The sequence below is a fragment of the Panthera pardus genome, unplaced genomic scaffold (assembly GCF_024362965.1).
Source record: "Panthera pardus isolate Hobbes unplaced genomic scaffold, ASM2436296v1 HiC_scaffold_2, whole genome shotgun sequence".
Lineage (NCBI taxonomy): Eukaryota > Metazoa > Chordata > Mammalia > Carnivora > Felidae > Panthera > Panthera pardus.
The window spans coordinates 140,822,685-140,842,716 of NW_026526765.1; the positions used below are offsets into that span (position 1 = coordinate 140,822,685).

Sequence of the window (20,032 nt, forward strand, 5' to 3'; positions counted from 1 at the left end):
TTAGTCTGTGAGAAAACTGTATGTTATTTGCCATTGCAGAGCAATGCAGATCAGGATGGATACCTGTAAATCACAGCACCGGAACATGTGGCTTGCTATGCTCTTGTGGTCATCTTATTTAACCCAGACTATTTCTATGTAGACGCCATGGTGATCCTTTGGGTGGAGTTTAGCAGTAGGCTGGTAGACGGTAAAAGGTGACACCAGGCAGAAACTTTTTTTTAAGTTAATTTGCTTATTTTTGAGAGAGGCAGAGATAGCATGAGTTGGGGAGGGGCAGAGAGCAAGGGAGAGAGAGAATCCCAAGCAGGCTCCACGCTGCCAGCGCAGATCCCCACGAAACCACAAGATCACGACCTGAGCTGAAACCAAGAGAAGGACGCTTAGCCAACGGAGCCACCAGGTGTCCCAGCAGAAAACTTTTGTCTAGAAGAAGGACAGGAAGAGGAGGAGGTGAAGTGACCTTATCTGCCTGCACAGAGGGTAACCAGACAGTCCGGGACAGGGTGCTCAAATATTAATGTGCATCACAATCCCCTGGGGAGCTTGTTAAAACATAGATTGCTGGACCTTACTCCCAGAGTTTCTGACTCAGGGGGTTTGGAGTGGGGCCCCAGAACTTGCCTCTCTAACACATACGCAGATGCTGACTGATATTGTGGTCCGCCAGACCATATTTTGAGATCCACTGATCTAACATGTAGTGTCTCCAAAGTCTAGAAAACAGAGGCATTTTTTAAGAAGTGTTTTGGTATTGGGTCAATCCAATCCAAAAAGCACAACACAGCATTGAGAAAACTAAGCCGCCAATGACAGGAAGTAGGCAGGTAATGGCTGAGTCCCAGACATCTGCCCCATCTGGCAGACCCATCAGTATCTGGTGAGCAACAAAGCCTCCCCCTTGAAAGGTGAAAAGAGATGGGTGGGGTCCTACAGCCACTATCTAGCTGCTGGAATCAGATTACGACCTCAGCCCTTAGGGGAACCAAGAATAAGCTGTGGAGGGTCCCCATGGGCTGAGGAATGAATTTGGGACAGACTGCTTCAGGCCAAGGAAGCTGGGAGCATCTCCTACCTATGAAAAAACCTGACCCTCCAGGAATATGCATTCCCCTCCTGGCATCAGAACCTACCCTCTCCCCACCCATGTCCACAAATGCGCCAGCTCTTTACAATTCCTCTATAATTAAGCAAAATACCCGAATCACTAAAGTCCACACTCATCTGCCTACAATTAGAGCCCTGTACACCAGTTTAATGAATGATAAGGCACAGAACCATAAGGCAAAGTCACTAAAACACTTTCATGTTCACTGTCACATGACTCTTCAAACCACCCCATGAGATGTACCAAGAGAACAGGCGAGATAAAGTAAAGGATTCTCAGGCATCACAGGACTGGCCCTCAGACCCACGACTGTGTGAAGTCGAGGCCGGCCTCCTGATTCCAAGCCTGGCCTTTTGACTGCAAGTCTAGTATTTTTCCCCCCATTAGACCACACTCCCTCCCATTTAAAAAGGATTTGAGGGGCACCTGGATGGTTCAGTCAGTAAAGCGTCCGACTTCGGCTCAGCTCATGATCTCGCAGTTCATGAGTTCAAGTCCCGCATCGGGCTCTCTGCTGTCAGCACAGAACCTGCTTCAGATCATCTGTCCCCCTCTCTCTTTGCCCCTCCCCTGTTTGCTTTCTCTCTCTCTCTCTCCCTCAAAAATAAATAAACATTAGGGGTGAAAAAACACTTATGTAAAAATAAATAAATAAATAAATAAATAAATAAATAAATAACATTAAAAGGATCTGAACCAACTCTACAGAACAGAAGAAACTTAATCTCTCCTGCTTCATTAAGCAAACACCCAAATCAACAGATTATCCAACAAGCATATTTCATCACTGCACTGAACTTTATAACACTTAGCTTAGTCCATTTCCCCACGGAAAGGGAAGTCCCTCCCCTGCCTTAGGAAAAACAGAATTCTCCATCCCTAGAGGTAACCAAGCAAAGGAACATTGCAGAATTACTCACCAGGTACATTAAAAAGGGGATTCAAGTATTCAGTGGGATGGATATTGACAGATATGGCTATTGATTCTATTGATTATAAATTCTCTTAATTTCTTCATTAGGCTATTCATTAAAAAACACTCAAGGGGCACCTGGGTGGCTCAGTCTGACTTTGGCTCAGGTCATGGTCTCACAGTTCATGAGTTTGAGCCCCACATTGGGCTCTCTGCTGTCAGCACAGAGCCTGCTTCAGATCCTCTGTCCCCCTCTCTCTCTGTGCCTCGCCTGCTCACATTCTCAATCTCTCTCTCTCTCAAAAATGAATAAACATTTTTCAAAAATTAAAAAAAAAAGTATTTAAAAAAACACAATATCCCTATCACCCTCTCTGTCACTTTTTAAAAAATTTTATTTATTGAGAGAGAAAGAGAGACAGAGACAGAGAGACAGAGAGAGAGACAGAGAGAGAGAGAATCCCAAGCAGGCTCTGTCCTGTCAGAACAAAGCCCAATGCAGGGCTCGACCTCAGGAACCATGAGATCATGACCTAGATGAAAGAAACTGAGTCAGATACTTAACCGATTGAGCCACCCAGGTGCCCCACCCTCTCTGTAACTTTTAGGTGCAAAATGTTTCTGTGGGCACACTAATTTCAAAGGACCATGAAAGCCTGGTATTTTTGTCGCAACAATGAACATAAATGACAACGTATTTTTTCATACTTGCCAGCTAGTTCACTTTTGTCAAGTGGAAGAACACAGTAAGATATTTCTTACTGGAATCCATGGGTTTGGAATTCCAAAATTAGAACAATCCTAATACCTCACAACCCCAAATGTGTGTATTTCTTTTCCAATGGTATCTTTGCTATTTGAAAGTGTTATCTTTAATCTTCTTTAATGTATCCTTCCTCCTTTTCTATTGTTCTCACTGTCAAGTTTTCAAATAAATGTCCATATGCATCAACTCTGTGATGTTCATTATAAAGTCTGCAAATTTTTAGTACAATCATTATAAAAAATTCTGCCTGTTAAACCCGAGTATGAGTATGGATACATGAATATTTTTTTAATATGAAATTTATTGTCAAATTGGTTTCCATACAAAACCCAGGGCTCATCCCAACAGGTGCCCTCCTCAATATCCATCACCCACCCTCCCCTCCCAACCCCCATCTACTCTCAGTTTGTTCTCAGTTTTTAAGAGTCTCTTACGTTTTGACTCCCTCCCTCTCTAACCTTTTTTTTTCCTTCCCCTCACCCATGGTCTTCTGCTAAGTTTCTCAGGATCCACAGAAGAGTGAAAACATATGGCATCTGTCTTTCTCTGCCTGACTTATTTCACTTGCCATAACACTCTCCAGTTCCATCCACGTTGCTACAAAAGGCCACATGTCATTCTTTCTCTTTGCCAAGTAGTATTCCATTGTATATATAAACCACAACTTCTTTATCCATTCATCAGTTGATGGACATTTAGGTTCTTTCCATAATTTGGCTGTTGTTGAAAGTGCTGCTATAAACATTGGGGTACAAGGGCCCCTATGCATCAACACTCCTGTATCCCTTGGGTAAATTCCTAGCAGTGCTATTGCGATACATGAATATTTTAAATGGAAAGCCCATCAAGACAGCGTGCCACGTAGAGTTAGGAGACGAGTGATCTAAGTTTGACTCCCGGCACCACTACATCCTAAGTCTGTGACTTTGGCAAAGTTTCCTCTCTGGGAAAAAAAAAAAAAAAAAAAATGAAGAAAACTGCACATAAATCACAGGAATAAAATGCAATAATGTCAGGGGTGGGGGGGCGCCAGCATAATGGATAAGGCAGCATTTTACCATGATGAAAAATGAAAACTATGTGTGTCCAAATCCCAGATCTGCCACTTGACAGTGATATGATGGTGAGCAAATGATTTAACCTCCCCAAACCTGTTTCCTCATCTTTGTAATGGGGGTCATCATATAATCTACCTCACAGGTTTGTTGTGACGACTGGCTGGGATGGTGCTTGTAAAACTCTTGGCACAGACTGCTCCCTTTCCCAGCATCATTTTCCCCAGGGTCCTCAGGTCTTCCTATGCACCTCTCTCCCTATCTTGCCATCCTACGTGGCCCAGAAGGAGATACTACATGTAAGCTAGATGCTGAAGCCTCTCAGGGAAAGAAATGTATCTGTTGAGGTATGTACAGTGGAATCCTTGTTATCTGTGAAGAGAAACTCCCAAATGGCCTGGTTGAGAAATGAGCCAAACCATTGGATATGATAAAGGGGGAGAGCATTGAGCTTCCAGGGGCATGAGAGGTGAGCAGAGATGTGAGAGGAGCCATCCCATTGGGGAATGGCCAAGGCACTTGGACAGTGGGAATGGCCAAGGCACTTTTAAGAGCCAGAGGGTCTAGTATATGCCATGAGTAGCCAGTTGGGCTAAGCTGTAAGGTAAGCCCTCTGTGTTCATCTAAGTGTTTCGGTATCTGCCCAGTACACATAATTACCTTGAGTGTGTGTGGAGAAAATGTCAACAAAAGTGAATGCTGCTCCAAATTTAGTTTCAGGGCAGAAAGGAATGGCTGAGCCGGGTGAAATGAGAGATTATGATCCAATGGAATCAGAAAATCATATCAAAAGGTGACTGGAAAAGCCATTAAAACTCCTCAAGAATACTTGGGCGCATTGGTGGGGACACTGGATTTCTCACTGTAAGCAGGATGGAAGTTCTGGATTTAATTATTAAGGAGGGGTGATGGATAGTGCTGGAAAACTTGGGCCTGACCCCCTTCACCTATCAAGACTGCTAACAGCTTAGTTGTGCCATTTTCCCCTTTTCATCACTAGCTTTTAACTGGACATATGTATGATTCTTACTCAATGAAGTGAAATATTTGATTCCAAAGCAACGTTGGAAAGTGCATGCTCATAGGGTTCTGGAAATCTTGAAGCAAGACAACCTTCTGGCAGTGACCTAGTCCCTGCTCATAACAGCTAGGGAACCAGCCTGGGGAGTGGCATGCCCAGATCTCACAGCTCATTCCAGCAGTAAATGGACTGGAGCTCACAGCCACAGGCAGCCATTCCCCTCCTTATCGCTGGGCTGGTTTGTTTCATGTCAGAAAGGGAATAAAAATGAGCCTGAGTGTGTAAGGTGGCTCACAAAACCAGGCAGCTCTTCCTAGTTCCCTGCAGACGTTCCAGAGAAGAGACACTAGTGATTCCACTTCAGCAACAATCTGTTTCAACTACACCAATCAACTATGTCAATATGTTATTAGATCTGGTAACTCTGATGACAAATGAATGTTCTTTTGAGGATAAAATATCATGATGAGACTCATTCTTTGACATAGAAAAGTGAGATGAAGTATGAAAACAGGCCCATTGGACTATCAGAGCTTCTCAAGTTTCGGGGCACCTGAGTGGCTCAGTCGGTTAAGCAGCGGATTCTTGATTTCAGCTCAGGTCACGATCTTACGGTTTGTGAGATCAAGCCCTGTATTGGGCTCCATCCTGACAGGGCGCTGAGACTGCTTCTGATTCTCTCTCTCCTCTCTTTCTGCCTCTCCCCTGTTTGTAGTTGCTCTCTCTCAAAATCAATAAATACCCTTCTAAAAATATTTAAAAAAAAAAAAACTTCTCAAGCTTTCATTTGCTTCTCTGTGTCTTGAACTGATTTTCTGGTGAGTTGAAACAAAACGAACACAAGTTTAGAAAATCGAATGCCTTTACAAAGAATACAAGACTAAGCAATTTTTGTGGTTGTAGTCTAATTATCGAGTATGTGCTTAAACTAAATGTCACTGAATGTATGAAATAAAAATGAACTAAACGTTTTAATTAACTTCATTTGGAGATTTTAAACCTGTGATTTTTACAGAATGGCTGAATGATAAAGCCATAACTCCCACAGTGGTGTGATACATTTTTAATAGTAATAACTGCACTTTCAAGGTATACAAAGAAGTCAACGATGAGCTACTCTATAGAACTTGAAATTTGGGGCACCTGGGTGGCTCAGTCAGTTGAGCGTCTGACTTCGGCTCAGGTCATGATCTCACGGTCCGTGAGTTGGAGCCCAGCATTGGGCTCTGTGCTGACAGTTCAGGGCCTGGAGCCTGCTTTGGATTCTGTGTCTCCCTCTCTCTGCCCCTCCCCTGTTCATGCTCGGTCTCTCTCTCTCTCTGTCAAAAATAAATAAACATTAAAAAAAAATAAAAATAAAAAAGAACTTGAAATTAACAGACCATGTCTCACGCCTCTAAGTATTTGCCTGGATAATAGAGTTATAAACCTAATTAAATTCAAGAGAAAACTTGACTGTCAACTATAAGATTTTATCAGAAAAAGACAAAAGATATTTGCTTGGGTATTAGAGGAGGTGTGATGGTCCAGGAGAGAGGACTCCCCAAGGTATTGTAAAAAGAAAGTTAGGGGAAAGAACTTTAAAACATCGAGGAGCTAGAGGGGAATAAGCCAGGGGCATGTTTTCAACCCTGCAAGGAAAATCAGAAATAAAACATGTCCAACATAAAGGGGCTTCTCTGGTCCATGTAATTCTATAATACCCAGCATTCTCCTATTTCATCTTTAGAGAATTTTCTATAATTCCAAAGTTATAGAGTTAAAGTCCTGCTGGCATTATAGATCAGCACTCCTCTGAGCTCCATTCAGTTTAATTTTTAAAAAATTATTTTTAATATTTATTTTTATTTTTGAGAGAGAGAGAGACAGAGTGTGAGTGGGGGGGGAGGGGCAGAGAGACAGGGAGACACAGAATCTGAAACAGGCTCCAGGGTCTGAGCTGTCAGCACAGAGCCCGACGTGGGGCTCGAACCCACAAACCGCGAGATCAGGACCTGAGCCGGAGTCAGACACTTAACTGACTGAGCCGCCCAGGCATCCCACATTCAGCTTAATTAAGGGGTCTAAGTCAAATCAGATGATGTACCAAAGATAGGGATGGAGGTTTAGAGATATCGCTTCGAATGCATAGTAGAATAAACACAAAGTAGGAGTGGGCGGCCTTGTTTCTTGGTGTGACATTCATGAGTCTCCCAGGGTGATCTGGCGCAATTCATTATCTTCTGAGTTACATGGCCGTCTGCCAAATCAGGTTTTTTTAATTGTCAACTCTAAGGAGTTAGAAGCTAACAATTCACATGGAGGAAAAATACATATTTCTCCTTTTTTAAGTTTATTTATTTATTTTTGAGAGAAAAAGAAAGGGGCAGAGAAAATCCCAAGCAGGTTCCACGCTGTAAGCTCGAACTCGCAAACAGTGAGTTAGTGACCTGAGCCGAAATCAAGAGTCAGACACTTGACCGACTGAGGCACCCAGGTGCCCTCATATTTCTTTTTTTAAGATTATATTATTTTTTAAATAATCTCTACACCCAATGTGGGACTCAAACTTACAACCCCGAGATCAAGAGTCGCATGTTCCACCAAATGAGTCAGAGAGGTATCCCAGAATACATATTTCTGGAACAACTCCTAGGCAAATATATATTCTCTAATTAATTTTAAAAATGCAACTGGGGGCACCTGGGTGGCTCAGTCGGTTAAGCATCTGATTTCAGCTCAGGTCATGATCTCACAGTTTGTAGGTTCAACTCCCGCGTCAGGCTCTGTGCTGACAGCTCAGAGCCTGGAGGCTGCTTTAGATTCTGTGTCTCCCTCTCCCTTTGCCTCTCCCCCACTTGTGAGTGCTCGCTCTCTCTCTCTCTCTCTCTCTCTCTCTCTCAAAAATAAACATTAAAAAAAATTTAATGCAATTGAATTCAAACCTGAGACATCATGGAACATGTGCTAAAGAATAGTAATTTCTTTAAATGATAATATCTTAAGACATAACAATAAAATTGCATTCACTCTTCAATGGAACTAGCTCCATAATGTCAGATATTCTGTCTTCCTTGTTCACATCTGGATCTCCAATGCCCAGTACACATTAGGAGTCCAATGAATACTCCTTGACTGAGGATCCATTAATGGTCTTGAAAATTGTTCTCTGGGAAACAATTTCTGCTACTGCTTCCATATTAAGCTGAAGGGTGAAGAGTGAGGGGAAACAATTTGTTCCATCCAGTGTGTCCTTACCTTCACAGGCCAATAAAACTGAGTACTCTGAATTAGGCAGAAGAAAAAGAAGGGAGGTCTATTTTCACTGGGGACAGTGGGCAAGAAAGTCGTGGTACCAACACCCCAATCTCTAATCTCCCAATCAGAACTCAAAGGTAAAACACACTTTCACTGTCCATGTGTCCTCCGTTGGGACACAGGCAAAAGTGAAGGCTCACTTTGGGTTGAGGCTTGGCTGTCATTGGACCCAGCTTCAGGTGATTATTCACAAAGGTCAGGACGACTGGGTGACTCAGTAGGTTAAGCGTCCAACTTTTGATTTTGGCTCAGGTCATGATCACACGATTCATGAGATTGAGCCCCACATCGGACTCTGCACTGACAGATTAGAGCCTGCTTGGGATTCTGACTCTCTCTGCCCCTCCCCTGCTCATCCTTGCTCACTCTCTTTCTCTTAAAATAAATAAATAAACTTAAAAATATTTTTTTAAGTCAAAGATTCAACTCAAACACACAACACTACGGATTTTCTTACAATACACTGGGTGAACAGGACTGTTATGTTCTGATCATGAACCCACTTCCAATCAGAAACAGGGACCAGCCCCCAGACACAGGGCACGTACCTCTTGTCCAATTTACTGCCACAGCCACCTCATTTGAATCAGACATCTGAGTCTTAATTGCTTCAATTGCTTTTTCTTGTTTGGTGATACAAAACGTAGTAACGCTAAGCAATGAAAGCCTTGCTGCTGTCAGCAAGGAATGACTTTGCTTAAGGCCATCGCTTTTGGTTTTTTTTATGACAAAACTCACCGTTATGGACACGCTGACACCTGCCTTCCTTGCCTCACCTCCCCAAGTGAGACAAGCCTACAGGGAACCTGCCAGCTGTAAAGCCGCTCTTACCATCTGACCCAGTAAGTAATTCCACTCCTGAAAGTTTTAGTCTAAGAAAACAACTCCGAGGAAGGGCAATGTTTACAACAGCACTGTGTAAACAGGGCGGAGGCTCATGAATGTTGACGGGGATGAAAAGTGAAGATCGAGGTGATACCTGAGTTGCTGGTTTGGAAAACTTGAGTAGGTGCCAGTGCCTCTCACAGATACAGGGAATGCGCAGCTCAGGCTGGTAAGAGCTGGTAACTGTGTGTGCCCGGCAGTTTTAACTGCCTGGGTGTGTGAGTGGGAGAGGGTCTTGCGTACTTCCATAATTGTTTACAGCAAGAAGGAATGACAGTCTTAAATACTGTTTTCTTTTTTGTTATTATTCATTTATTTTGAGAGAGAGGAGAGGGAGAATCCCAGCGAGGAATCCCATGCAGGGCTCAAACCCATAAACCACGAGATCGTGACCTGAGCGGAAACCAAGAGTCGGAGGCTTAACCGACTGAGCCACCCAGGCGCCCCTTAAGTACTGTTTTCTTAACTGGCACTCAATATCTACCCCAGGCCCCATCCTATAGGCCAAATCCAACCCCCGACCTGTTTTTGTACAAGTTTGTACCTTTTTTAACAAAGGTGTTTAAAAAAAAAAAAAGTAGTAACATCAAAAGACATTATGGAATACAAAGCTGAGCTCTTCAATATTCCTTCAAAGGACTCTTCCTCGATGTGATACTTTTTAGTCTGTTTTTCTGGTTCAATTTTACATCTTCTTCCATTATACCTCCAGAAACTTCCCCCAGTCAATGCTGCCCCAAGCAACACACAGCTTTTTCTGCTTGTGTATTTTGTTATTCTCGTCAGCTGTGGATAATTTATGTAGCCAAGGTTCTTAAAACAGAGGTTCAGGGGGTGCTTCGGTAGCTCAGTTGGTTGAGTGTCTGACTTCAGCTCAGGGCATGATCTCTTGGTTGGTGGGTTTGAGCCCCGTGTCATGCTCTGTGCTGACAGCTCAGAGCCTGGAGCCTGCTTCAGATTCTGTGTCTGCCTCTCTCTCTGCTCCTCCCCTGCTTGTGCTCTCTCTCTCTCTCACAAAAATAAACATTTTAAAAAATTAAAAAATAAAATAGATACACCGACTTCTGTGAGAAGTCAACAGTATTAATAAGAACAGTTTCACACAGGTGCACACTTGAAAAGTTTAAGGATATAGAGGAGTTTACCAGGTGATGAAGTTAAAAAAAAAAAAAAAAAGGAGCTAAGGAGTCTTTGCAGAGGGACCATTGTGATTTGGTTTCCCAGCATTCTCGATTTCCTCAGACATCACACCTGATGAGCTCTTGGGCCATGAGGTTCGGGGAAAGGATCCCATGGATGTTAAGAGTTAACAGGGCAGCTCTGAGACAGCTATCCTTAGAAAGGTTTGCCTGCAAGGTTGGCCCTCGGCTGGCATGTGGGAACTTAGATTTCAGGAGGGCTCCCCCATTCCCTGAGAAAGCGGCTCCCTGTTCCCAAACTGTACCAGGGGGTTTATGCTAAATATACCTGCTTTCCTTCTATGAATCTGGAATTCTGCTACGGGGTCTGGCAAGACGAGCCTGTGTGACAAGCCTCCCAGTGAAAACCCTGGACACTGAGTCTTGATAGACATTTTACACGTGTTGTCACGATTTGATGCTGGGGGGATTAAGCATGTCTTGTGTGACTCCATGGGAAAAAAAAAAGTCTTGAAAGCTTGTACCTGATTTCCTCTGGACTTCACTCAATGCAGCCTCTTCCTTTTTCTGCTTTTGTTTTGTATTTTTGATGTAATAAATTGTAGTCTTGAGTGTGGCTGTATGCTGAGTCCCACGAGTCCTCCCAGCAAATCATCAAAACCAGGGGAGTCGGGGACCTGCCAACACACTACCCTCAGCCATACGTTTGGGTCCTGATAGATGCATGCATAGCCAACATCTCTATCGAGGTGATCCGAGGATTGGCTTCTGACTCCAGCATGGCTAGTGAGACCAGATGAGGCCTTCCCTGGCGTTCTGAGAACCCAGCATTCTTTATTCTGCTGGTTGATGTGGGATGGGACTGTGAGGCTGCACCTGGTGGTTGCCTTCTTATGACCAAACAAGAACAACCTGGAGTTACCAGGGAGGGTACCACGTGGAGCCTGCTGATAAGGCAGGCACAGAAGGCAAGGAATTGGGCCAGGATCACAATCAATTGCTTGATCAAGCCCCTTCAAAGACAGTCCTACCCTTCTAGATGTTTCCTCTGTTACGCAGGCAAGTTGTGTTACCAGTGTGAACTAGTAACACACCGCAAGGATCCCAACTGATGCGACACTGAACCATGCCAGAGTCTGACGGAGAGAAGACTAAGTGAGAACCCTGTCAGGTTTCTGAGTTGGGAAGTCACATATTTATTCAGGTGTGTGTACTAGTAAGGCCCCTCTGGTGGGCAGGAGGTGCGTGGTGAAAAACTGGAGACCAGTGGGAACACCACTAAATGAGCTATCCAGTAAGAGGGTATACATGGTACCAGCAACTGGAAAACCCTGGAAGATTCAGTAAATGGAAGTGAAGGATTGGATGTGGGAGAGAGAGAATCCCAAGCAGGATCCCCACTCAGTGCAGAGCCCCATGCGGGGCTCAAACTCACGAACCACAAAATCCCAACCTGAGCCAAGATCAAGAGTCTGACACTTACCCGACTGGGCCACCTAGGTGTCCCTAAGAGGTGATGTTCTTAACTAAGGCAACAAGAATACATGCGCATTTAGGGGTGGAGGGGAAGACGACGTGTTGACCTGCACAGTAACCAGAGGACAACAGCCTCGTAATGACTTGTAACTGTGGGTGGGACTGTGGGATTATGGAAGGAGCGTAACTAAAATACAGGTTCAGGGGAACCAGCACTCAGGCGATGGGTGAAGATATGAGAGGAGATGAAACCATCCAGGAAGAAAATGTCTTCCAAAGGGTGGTCAGGCCTGAAACCTCAATCCTGATCCTACAGAGATGGGTAGATAGGAGAAATTATAGAAGAGACAAAGAGAAAACAGGGAGACTAACCCATGGGTTCATTAATAAGTTAATATATTTCTTAATGAAGGATAAAAGGGAAATGATGAATTAAGGAGGACAGTGTATTCAACAGTATGAAGATTACAGAAAAAGTTAAGGAGCACAAAGACAAAGAAGAAGCCGCTCAATCTGGATAACAGCCTCTCTCTGACCTTTGAGACTGACAGAGAAAGGTTAGGAAGATAATTAAAACATCTCTTTCTTAACATGCTTTAAAGATGTAGGGTCTACATTCAACACTCTCATCAGTGTGTGGCATTTGATTCATTTTAACATACTGTTTCTATTTGAAAGGACACTAAGCTCTTCCAAGCTCAAGAGCAACAACGGCTATGACAAAAGACCAACGTTAAAAGGCTGCCCCTTTAAAAAACAAATTCAACTGGTGTAACAAAAAATCACTCTGAATTATAGTTTTAGGATACCATACAGAGATCGTGAGGCTGAGGCATAACTTCTAGGTCTTCTCTGCATCCTGCTCACTCATTAAGCCAACAATCCTGAGGCGTGCCTTCGTGTTCCCCCAGTGTGCTAAATGTTCCAATTCCATGTTTCTGAGACCGTTTCCCTTGATCCCTGAGCCTCCTGAAGCGAAGTGCCAGGCCACGCTGCCCGAAGCCCTATTTGGGACTGAAGATGGTCCCCCAGCTCCTGAGCAAGTCAACAGCGGTCTCTGAGCACACTCGTCGGCCCCAGGTCACAGTCTGTCCGTAGGCCGGGCCGTAATTGGTGACTGGTTAGCGCAGGGCAATGCTGACGGGCACCAGAGCCTCCTCTGTTCTCTCTCTGCCTCCTCTGCTTACCACTCTCCACCCAGGCGTTGATCCCACATCTCCAAATATATTCCTGCCCGGAGATCTCCACGTCAAAGCCCGGTGGCCAGGGAACGCAGCCCGTAACAGCCCTCTCCGCACACATGTTCTCGGCCGCACTCCACAACTGGAATTCACTCCATCTCCGACCTCGGCATCCCACTTGCTGGTCGCCTCTGCGGCCGACCCATCAAAAGGGCATCTCCTCGGCACACATCATCCGAGCTAAAATGGTGGGGGAAAACACCAGTGTGACAGCACTTGCCTGTGACCTATTTCTGATTTGAGAGTGCTGATTAAACAAGAAAATTCTTATGTTTGGTAGATTTACAGGCATTCTATGAAAATAAAAAAATTTCAACAAAACCGAGGTGAGAAGAAGGAAAACTATTTGGGAACATAAAGACCTTTTTCCTGCTTTAAAGCAGAACAATGTCATAGCAAAGTATGGAAAAATAAGTGAATACATGTGACAATTCATGTTAAAACTAGGGTATCAATACATTAGAGAACAGAAATTAGCAAAACAAAGTGCAGAAGACATCAAAGTGGTTTTCCTCATTTAATGTTCCTTTCCACTTATAAATGCTATCACAGTTCTAAAGAATTGGGAGAAAAATTTTTATTATGAAGATATAGCTCTAAGAACAGAAAGTAATTACATGCTAGCTTATAGTTCATTGTAAAAAATAATTATAACATGAAAAGTTAGTAAAAAATTAAAATCTGAAAAGTTATCTAAAGTCTGAAAATGTTAAGCAGAGTCCTCTGTATCTTGGCTGTGATCACTTTTGCATATCTGGGAGAGGAGAGTATTTAATTTCTCTATTCTCATTAATAAGGTGGTGTGTCCTTCACAGCTTGGCATAGTCTTTAAGAATCATCTGAAGCTTCTGGCTCAGCAAGATGTTCCCTCTGGCCTTCAGTCTGCCACTAAAGAATGCCTGGAAAGGAAAGCGGGACAAAAGAGCGCCAGACTTTATCATGTTGCATTTCATTTCTTTTTTGAAAAGATCACTGTTCAGACTGAATACAATTGAGATAATAACTCTGGATGACAAAGGCAACTTTTATCTAGCAATAATACTTTAATGATTATAGATAGTACCCAAATTCCTAGATACCTAAGGAAACAAACAAACAAAAAGACTCCTTGTGTATTTTGGAAAACCACAGAATAATTTATCTGAACTGACAGATCTGGGAGTTCTGTGTCTCAACCCACACTTGGATGTCGGTCTATGTTCTTAAATGTGAATTTGAGACCCTATGAATATAGGGCTTTGCTGTAGTCCTGACAATAAAAGTATTTCTTACTCCTTGAAAGAGAAAGCCATGTAACGACAAAACAACACCATGTAACTAAGTAGTGAATCGGCCCTGTGCTATAGCATCAGAAGGGCTGGGTTAAAATCGAGGCTCTGCCACTTCCAAGCAAGGTGAGCTTGGGCAAATTACTTAACCTCTCTGAGCTCTAGCCTCCTCATCTATGGGGGCATGACAACAGTACCTAAATAACGTAGCTTTGTCGCTGAGCTGAACGAAATAGTGTGTCAAGTGCTTAGCTTAGAGTGTGATGTGCGGTAAGGGCCTATCAAACGTGTCATTATTATAACCAAGTGAAGGCTGGAGAGTTCGAACACTACAGAATCGCCTGTGGGCGTGGCCTGACACAAAGACTTGTCCACGTTCCTTAAGTTCACCCTCGCTGTCAACTTCCCTCGCAGTAAGAAAACACATACGTCAAAGTTCATACAGCTAATGGGGAAATAGTATATAGACTATGAAGTGAAAAAGAAATCCCTAGGTTTTTAGATAGGTGGAAAAAAATGTAATATCCATGTATTCTTACCATTACAAAGCAGCCTAGGAATACAGTCTCACCTGAGAAGCCAAGCCATCAGCTTGCAGTGAGCCTGTTTCCTGCCAGTTGACAGCTGAGAAAACTTGAGAGCTGTAATAACCGGCTCAAGGCCACAGCGCCAGCAAGAAGCGGGGCTAGGCCTTGAACTCACACGTGTTCTTCCTCAACACAGCCTCCGGCTTATCAACATACAGCAACCTGATCTTAGAAGCAAACTCTCATCAACTGGAGGGAAAGCCAAAACTACGCCAACTTCTTATCCCAGAAAAAAATAAAGGGGAACTCATTCACAATCAGGATCAACTGCGAGGGGTCCAAAGAGGAGTCTGGGATTTCAAAGCTAAGACTGCTTTCGCGGGGCAGTGACAGGCACTACGCTCCGCGAGCCTGGCAGAGGCGTCAGTACCGAGACCTGCCTGCTGGGGTCCAGCTCTGAGACGGACCTGCCACCGAGGATCAGAACACCTAATTCCTTGAAGTAGATACACCAAAGCCAACGAGGACAGGTGTCGCAGAGTAGAAGAATTCTGTACAGAGATCTCTGTCCCTATCTATTTCCTTAGGATAGATTCCTAGAAGAAATACTGAATCATGACACAACCACGCTTGCCCATCACCAGTGTGCAAACTGTGCGGCACAGTATGGAACAGTATGGAACATTTAGCATTTTCGAGGGAAATACAGGGACATCAGTGAAACACAACTCTTGCTTGGACCTAATCACTTAATAAAGGGCTGTTAGGTATTTCTCTGAGCCTAGGAGTGCGAGGCAAAAAGTACTGAGACCGCAGGTTGCCACGAAGGAACAAAGTCTGAAGCCCTCCCACAGTGCTTTCCAGAAAGACTGTACCCAGTTTATAGTCGCTCCAGCTACCTGTGAGTTCTCTTATCCCAACTGTAACGATACTGTTCATTTTAACCTTTGAAAATGTGAGGCAAAATGACATCCGCTAATTTGCATTTTGTGGCTACTGGGAAAAATGAATAGTTCTTATGTATCTAAGTCATTTCTATTTATTGATTACTGGATCACAACTTTTGCTAACTTTTTTCTATTTGGTGTTTTTCAGAGCGTTGCAGAGGTTACTGACACCACTCTACCGTGTATCGTCGTTGTCTGTGTTATTTCCCCCAGGTTTATGGGACCACTTCGAGGAGTCCGACAAGCTGGCGTTTTCAGTTTCCCCATGGCCTCAACTGCTGCTGGTGAGCTCCTGTTCCTGATTTTTATCCTTGCTTTCATCTGCTCAAGTATCAGTGAGGGCCCACAGTATGCCAGGCGATAATCTAGGCAGGAAATAGGTTATCTTCCTCTGTTCCCATGGAGCTAACATTATGGTAGGGGAGTCAAAAAATAAAATGTAAGCAAGTAATTAAAACCTGTCATAAACACTAGGAAGGAGAGAGCAGGATGCTATCCTCACATCCTTCCTAACAGAAAGGAACTACTCTGGATGAACTGAAGCCAGCTCTGCCAAAAGCTCAGGGGACAAGATCCAGAAAAGGCAACGGCACAGACACCAAAGCAGTAAAAGGTGATGGGAAGAAATGGAAAGAATGAACAATGTGAATGAGTCAGAATTCTAAGTGGGGAGACAAACGGTGTGGGCTGAAGTGAGAAAAGACGAGCAAGAAAATCGCCACGCAGGACATGGGAGATTGGTAGTCTGGATGTCATCCAAGTGCAAACGGAAATCTTAGGGAGGTTTTCAGGTAGGGCGACCAATAATCTAATTTACATTTTTAAATGGTTCCCCTGGACTCTGTGTGGAGAACAGACTGGTGGAGAGGCAAGTTTGGAAGTAGTAAGACCAGCCAAGAAGCCACAGGAGTAAGCCAGCGGAGATGCTGGAGGCTTGGATCGTGGTGGTATCTCTAGCGGGGAAGGTGGAGGATGAATGTTAAGATATATTATGGAGAAAGATCAGGCAGAATTAAGGACAAACAGAATATAGAGGTATAGAAAGAAGCCAAGACAATCCTTACATTACCAAGCGTATTAACTTGTATAGATAGATGGTAGTGCCATTTACGGAGACAGAAAAGACTGGGGGAGAAAATGAACTCATGAGTTCTATCTTAGACGACGTCAGTGAGAGATGCCAGTAAGACCTCCCATCAGAGGGTCAGGTGGAGAGATGCCGACAACACTGTGGAACTCAGAGAAGACAAGTCAGACATTTAGATCTGTGAGCTGTCAGCACATCCAAGGCTTTAAATACCACAGGATGGAGGAACGCATTTGGGGAAAGACGTTACTTAGAGAAGAGCCCTGAAATGAGCCCTGAGAAGCACCAAATTTAATGGGTGGGGTGGAAGAAGAAGACAGTAAAGGAGATTAGGAAAAGCCAAAGGTACAGAAAGCAAAACAGGAGAATATGGTGTCAAGAAAGCCAAGGGATGACATCATTTCAAGAAGTTGGTGGTTAACTCAGTTGAATGCTAAGAAGGGCTAAAGCAGACTTGGAATGCAGTAAAAGATAATCAGAAGAGAGATGAATGAACAAAGGGTCACTTGTTGGAGAAGCCATTTTTATGAATCATGAGGGAAGCTACCAAGGTCAGCAAGAGTCGGTGGCAGAGAGAGAAAGACTGTATATATGAGGAGATGCGGTCTCTGATGACTGAAGACTAATGATCTTATTAGCACTGAGGTTGGGGAGAAGGTAACAAAGCCAAATGGCTTCAGAAAAACTCCGATATTAATTAGAATTTCTCAAAGGATTATCATTAAGAAGAATAAGTAGCTAGGTTTCTGTTAAGTTTTTGCTTCTGCTTTTATTTTTTACATTTAATCCCATTCCCTCTGGTGGTGACTTAGGTACATGGAATGATGAAAGCACTACCATTTGCTATGCCGCTGCCCAGTGCCATCCACTAAATGATCCATTCACCCCCAAGGGTCTTGTATTCCTGGCAATTACAAAAATGTTTCCCTGATCCTACATTAAATCTTTATATAAGGGCACCTCAAATGTAACACGTCTAAAAAAGAACTCCTAACGACCCACTCTCTGCCCTGGAGTCAATTTTCCACTCAGCGGCCAGAATGACCTTTCAAACTCATGCCACAATGGCTTCCTATCACACACAAGATCTAGACTCCTTGCCAAGACTTCGAAGGTCCTGTGCAAACCAGCCCTTCCCCACTCTCCCACTCCCCCTCCTCCCTCCCTCCCAGGGCTCTTCACCTGTCTCCTCACAGTTAAAGTGCTTCAGTAAAGTCCAGCTACTCCTGCATCAACACTTCATGTCCTTGGCCTCATGGTTCATCCATGAGCACTCACTTTGGCCAGTGCTCTGTCAGGCCTTTTTGGACAACCCCATCTCAAACAGTTCCCCTAGCCTATCACCATCTAATCCAGGGGCCAGCAAACTACAGCCTGCAGGCCAAACTCTGAGGCCAGTTTCTGGAAATACAGTTTTACAGATGGAACACAGCCCCATTCATTTATTTCCATATTATCTGTGGCTACTCTGACTCTACAGGGGCAGAAGTGAGGGGATGCAGCAGAAACCATCTGGCCCACAAAGCCTAGAATGTTCACTAGGTGACCCTTTACCGACAAAGTTTGCCAACCAGTGCTCTGACCCATTACTGTGCCTTATTTTTCTCAATACCTGAAATTAGATTTTTTTTTCCCTTCCACTCCAGAACTAAGCTCAAACAGTAGGGGGCACTATCATGTTGAGCCACACCTAATGCATGAATCAGAGTTAAGTGCTAAGTAAATTTCTGGGAAGGAATCAACTGAGGTCAGCTGGTGCGAAGCACCAGACTGAGCTCTTCGTATACGTTATCAGGTTTAGTTATGACTATTGTTTGGGATTATCACAATTATTGTATTAACTTTATCGTTGAGAACACTAGAATTTAGAGAATAAGTGACAGCGTGGATTCAAACTCAGACCTATCTCATGTCAAAGATCATATTTTTAACACTACACTAATTACTGTACAGTTCTTTTTAAATTAGTCTTTCTATCCAGGAAAAGTGCACTTTCTCAGGTATCCAAATTTTCTGCTCCTTGTAAACTTGCACAACTGTTCTCAAATAGGCTTTCCTTGTTCGGGAAGTCACTGGCATTTTACAGTTTGCGTTGTGATTATAAACAACTTTTATTTTCAGTGACATCTTCTACTTGGGTTCACTGCTGTGTGAAAGCTATTTTTTAATAATAATTGAATATCCAACTGCTTGCTTGAAGCCCTTCATTCTAATAAATAGTAGTTGATTCTCTTGGGATTTCTAGCTACACGATCATGGTTTGAAAGTAACAAGTTTTTCTCCTCCATTCTAATTGTTACATCAGTTTCTTTAATTTTGCGTCTGTGGTTTGGCCAAAAGTCTCAGAACAATATTAACTAATAGTGATCTGAGAGGGCAGCCTTGTCATAAGCATTATTTTCCAGGGAAAGGCCTCTAAATGTTTCATCTTATTAAGTAAGACACCAGCTGTTACATTCTATCCTTCTATTTCCAGTTTTCAATGATGATTAAGACAACTTATTAATCTTCTACATCAGGAATGAATTTCTAATTTCATAAAGTATCTAGTAATGCATGGTTTTTCACCTCTGAATTAATGACAGAATATATTTAAAGGTCTAGATGTGGGTTTTATATTGTTCTAGTCTATGCTGAAGAAGAACGTCACCCCCAAATTCAGTTTTAAAAGGTGTTATTTGAAATGGTGCTGGGAGAACTGGACAGCCACATGCAGAAGGTTGAAACTAGACCACTTTCTCACACCATTCACAAAAATAAACTCAAAATGGATAAAGGACCTGAATGTGAGACAAGAAACCATCAAAACCTTAGAGGAGAAAGCAGGAAAAGACCTCTCTGACCTCAGCCGTAGCAATCTCTTACTCGGCACATCCCCAAAGGCAAGGGAATTAAAAGCAAAAGTGAATTACTGGGACCTTATGAAGATAAAAAGCTTCTGCACAGCAAAGGAAACAACCAACAAAACTAAAAGGCAACCAACGGAATGGGAAAAGATATTTGCAAATGACACATCGGACAAAGGGCTAGTATCCAAAATCTATAAAGAGCTCATCAAACTCCACACCCGAAAAACAAATAACCCAGTGAAGAAATGGGCAGAAAACATGAATAGACACTTCTCTAAAGAAGACATCCGGATGGCCAACAGGCACATGAAAAGATGTTCAACGTCGCTCCTTATCAGGGAAATACAAATCAAAACCACACTCAGATACCACCTCACGCCAGTCAGAGTGGCCAAAATGAAGAAATCAGGAGACTATAGATGCTGGAGAGGATGTGGAGAAACAGGAACCCTC

The 20,032-nt window shown here is 43.4% G+C and overlaps 1 protein-coding gene across 2 annotated transcripts in view; it reads right to left on the bottom strand.

Annotated features, from left to right (window-relative positions):
• Window positions 1-13,405: 13,405 nt before the first annotated feature.
• The window catches only part of HSD17B4 (hydroxysteroid 17-beta dehydrogenase 4), an 88,544-nt gene continuing 81,917 nt past the window's right edge, over window positions 13,406-20,032 (bottom strand). For both annotated transcript variants that reach the window (XM_019469575.2, XM_019469576.2), the window contains exon 24: window positions 13,406-13,800. In XM_019469575.2, coding sequence (XP_019325120.2) covers window positions 13,711-13,800 — 90 coding nt within the window. In that variant the 3' untranslated portion in view covers window positions 13,406-13,710. The remainder of the gene's footprint in view (window positions 13,801-20,032) is intronic.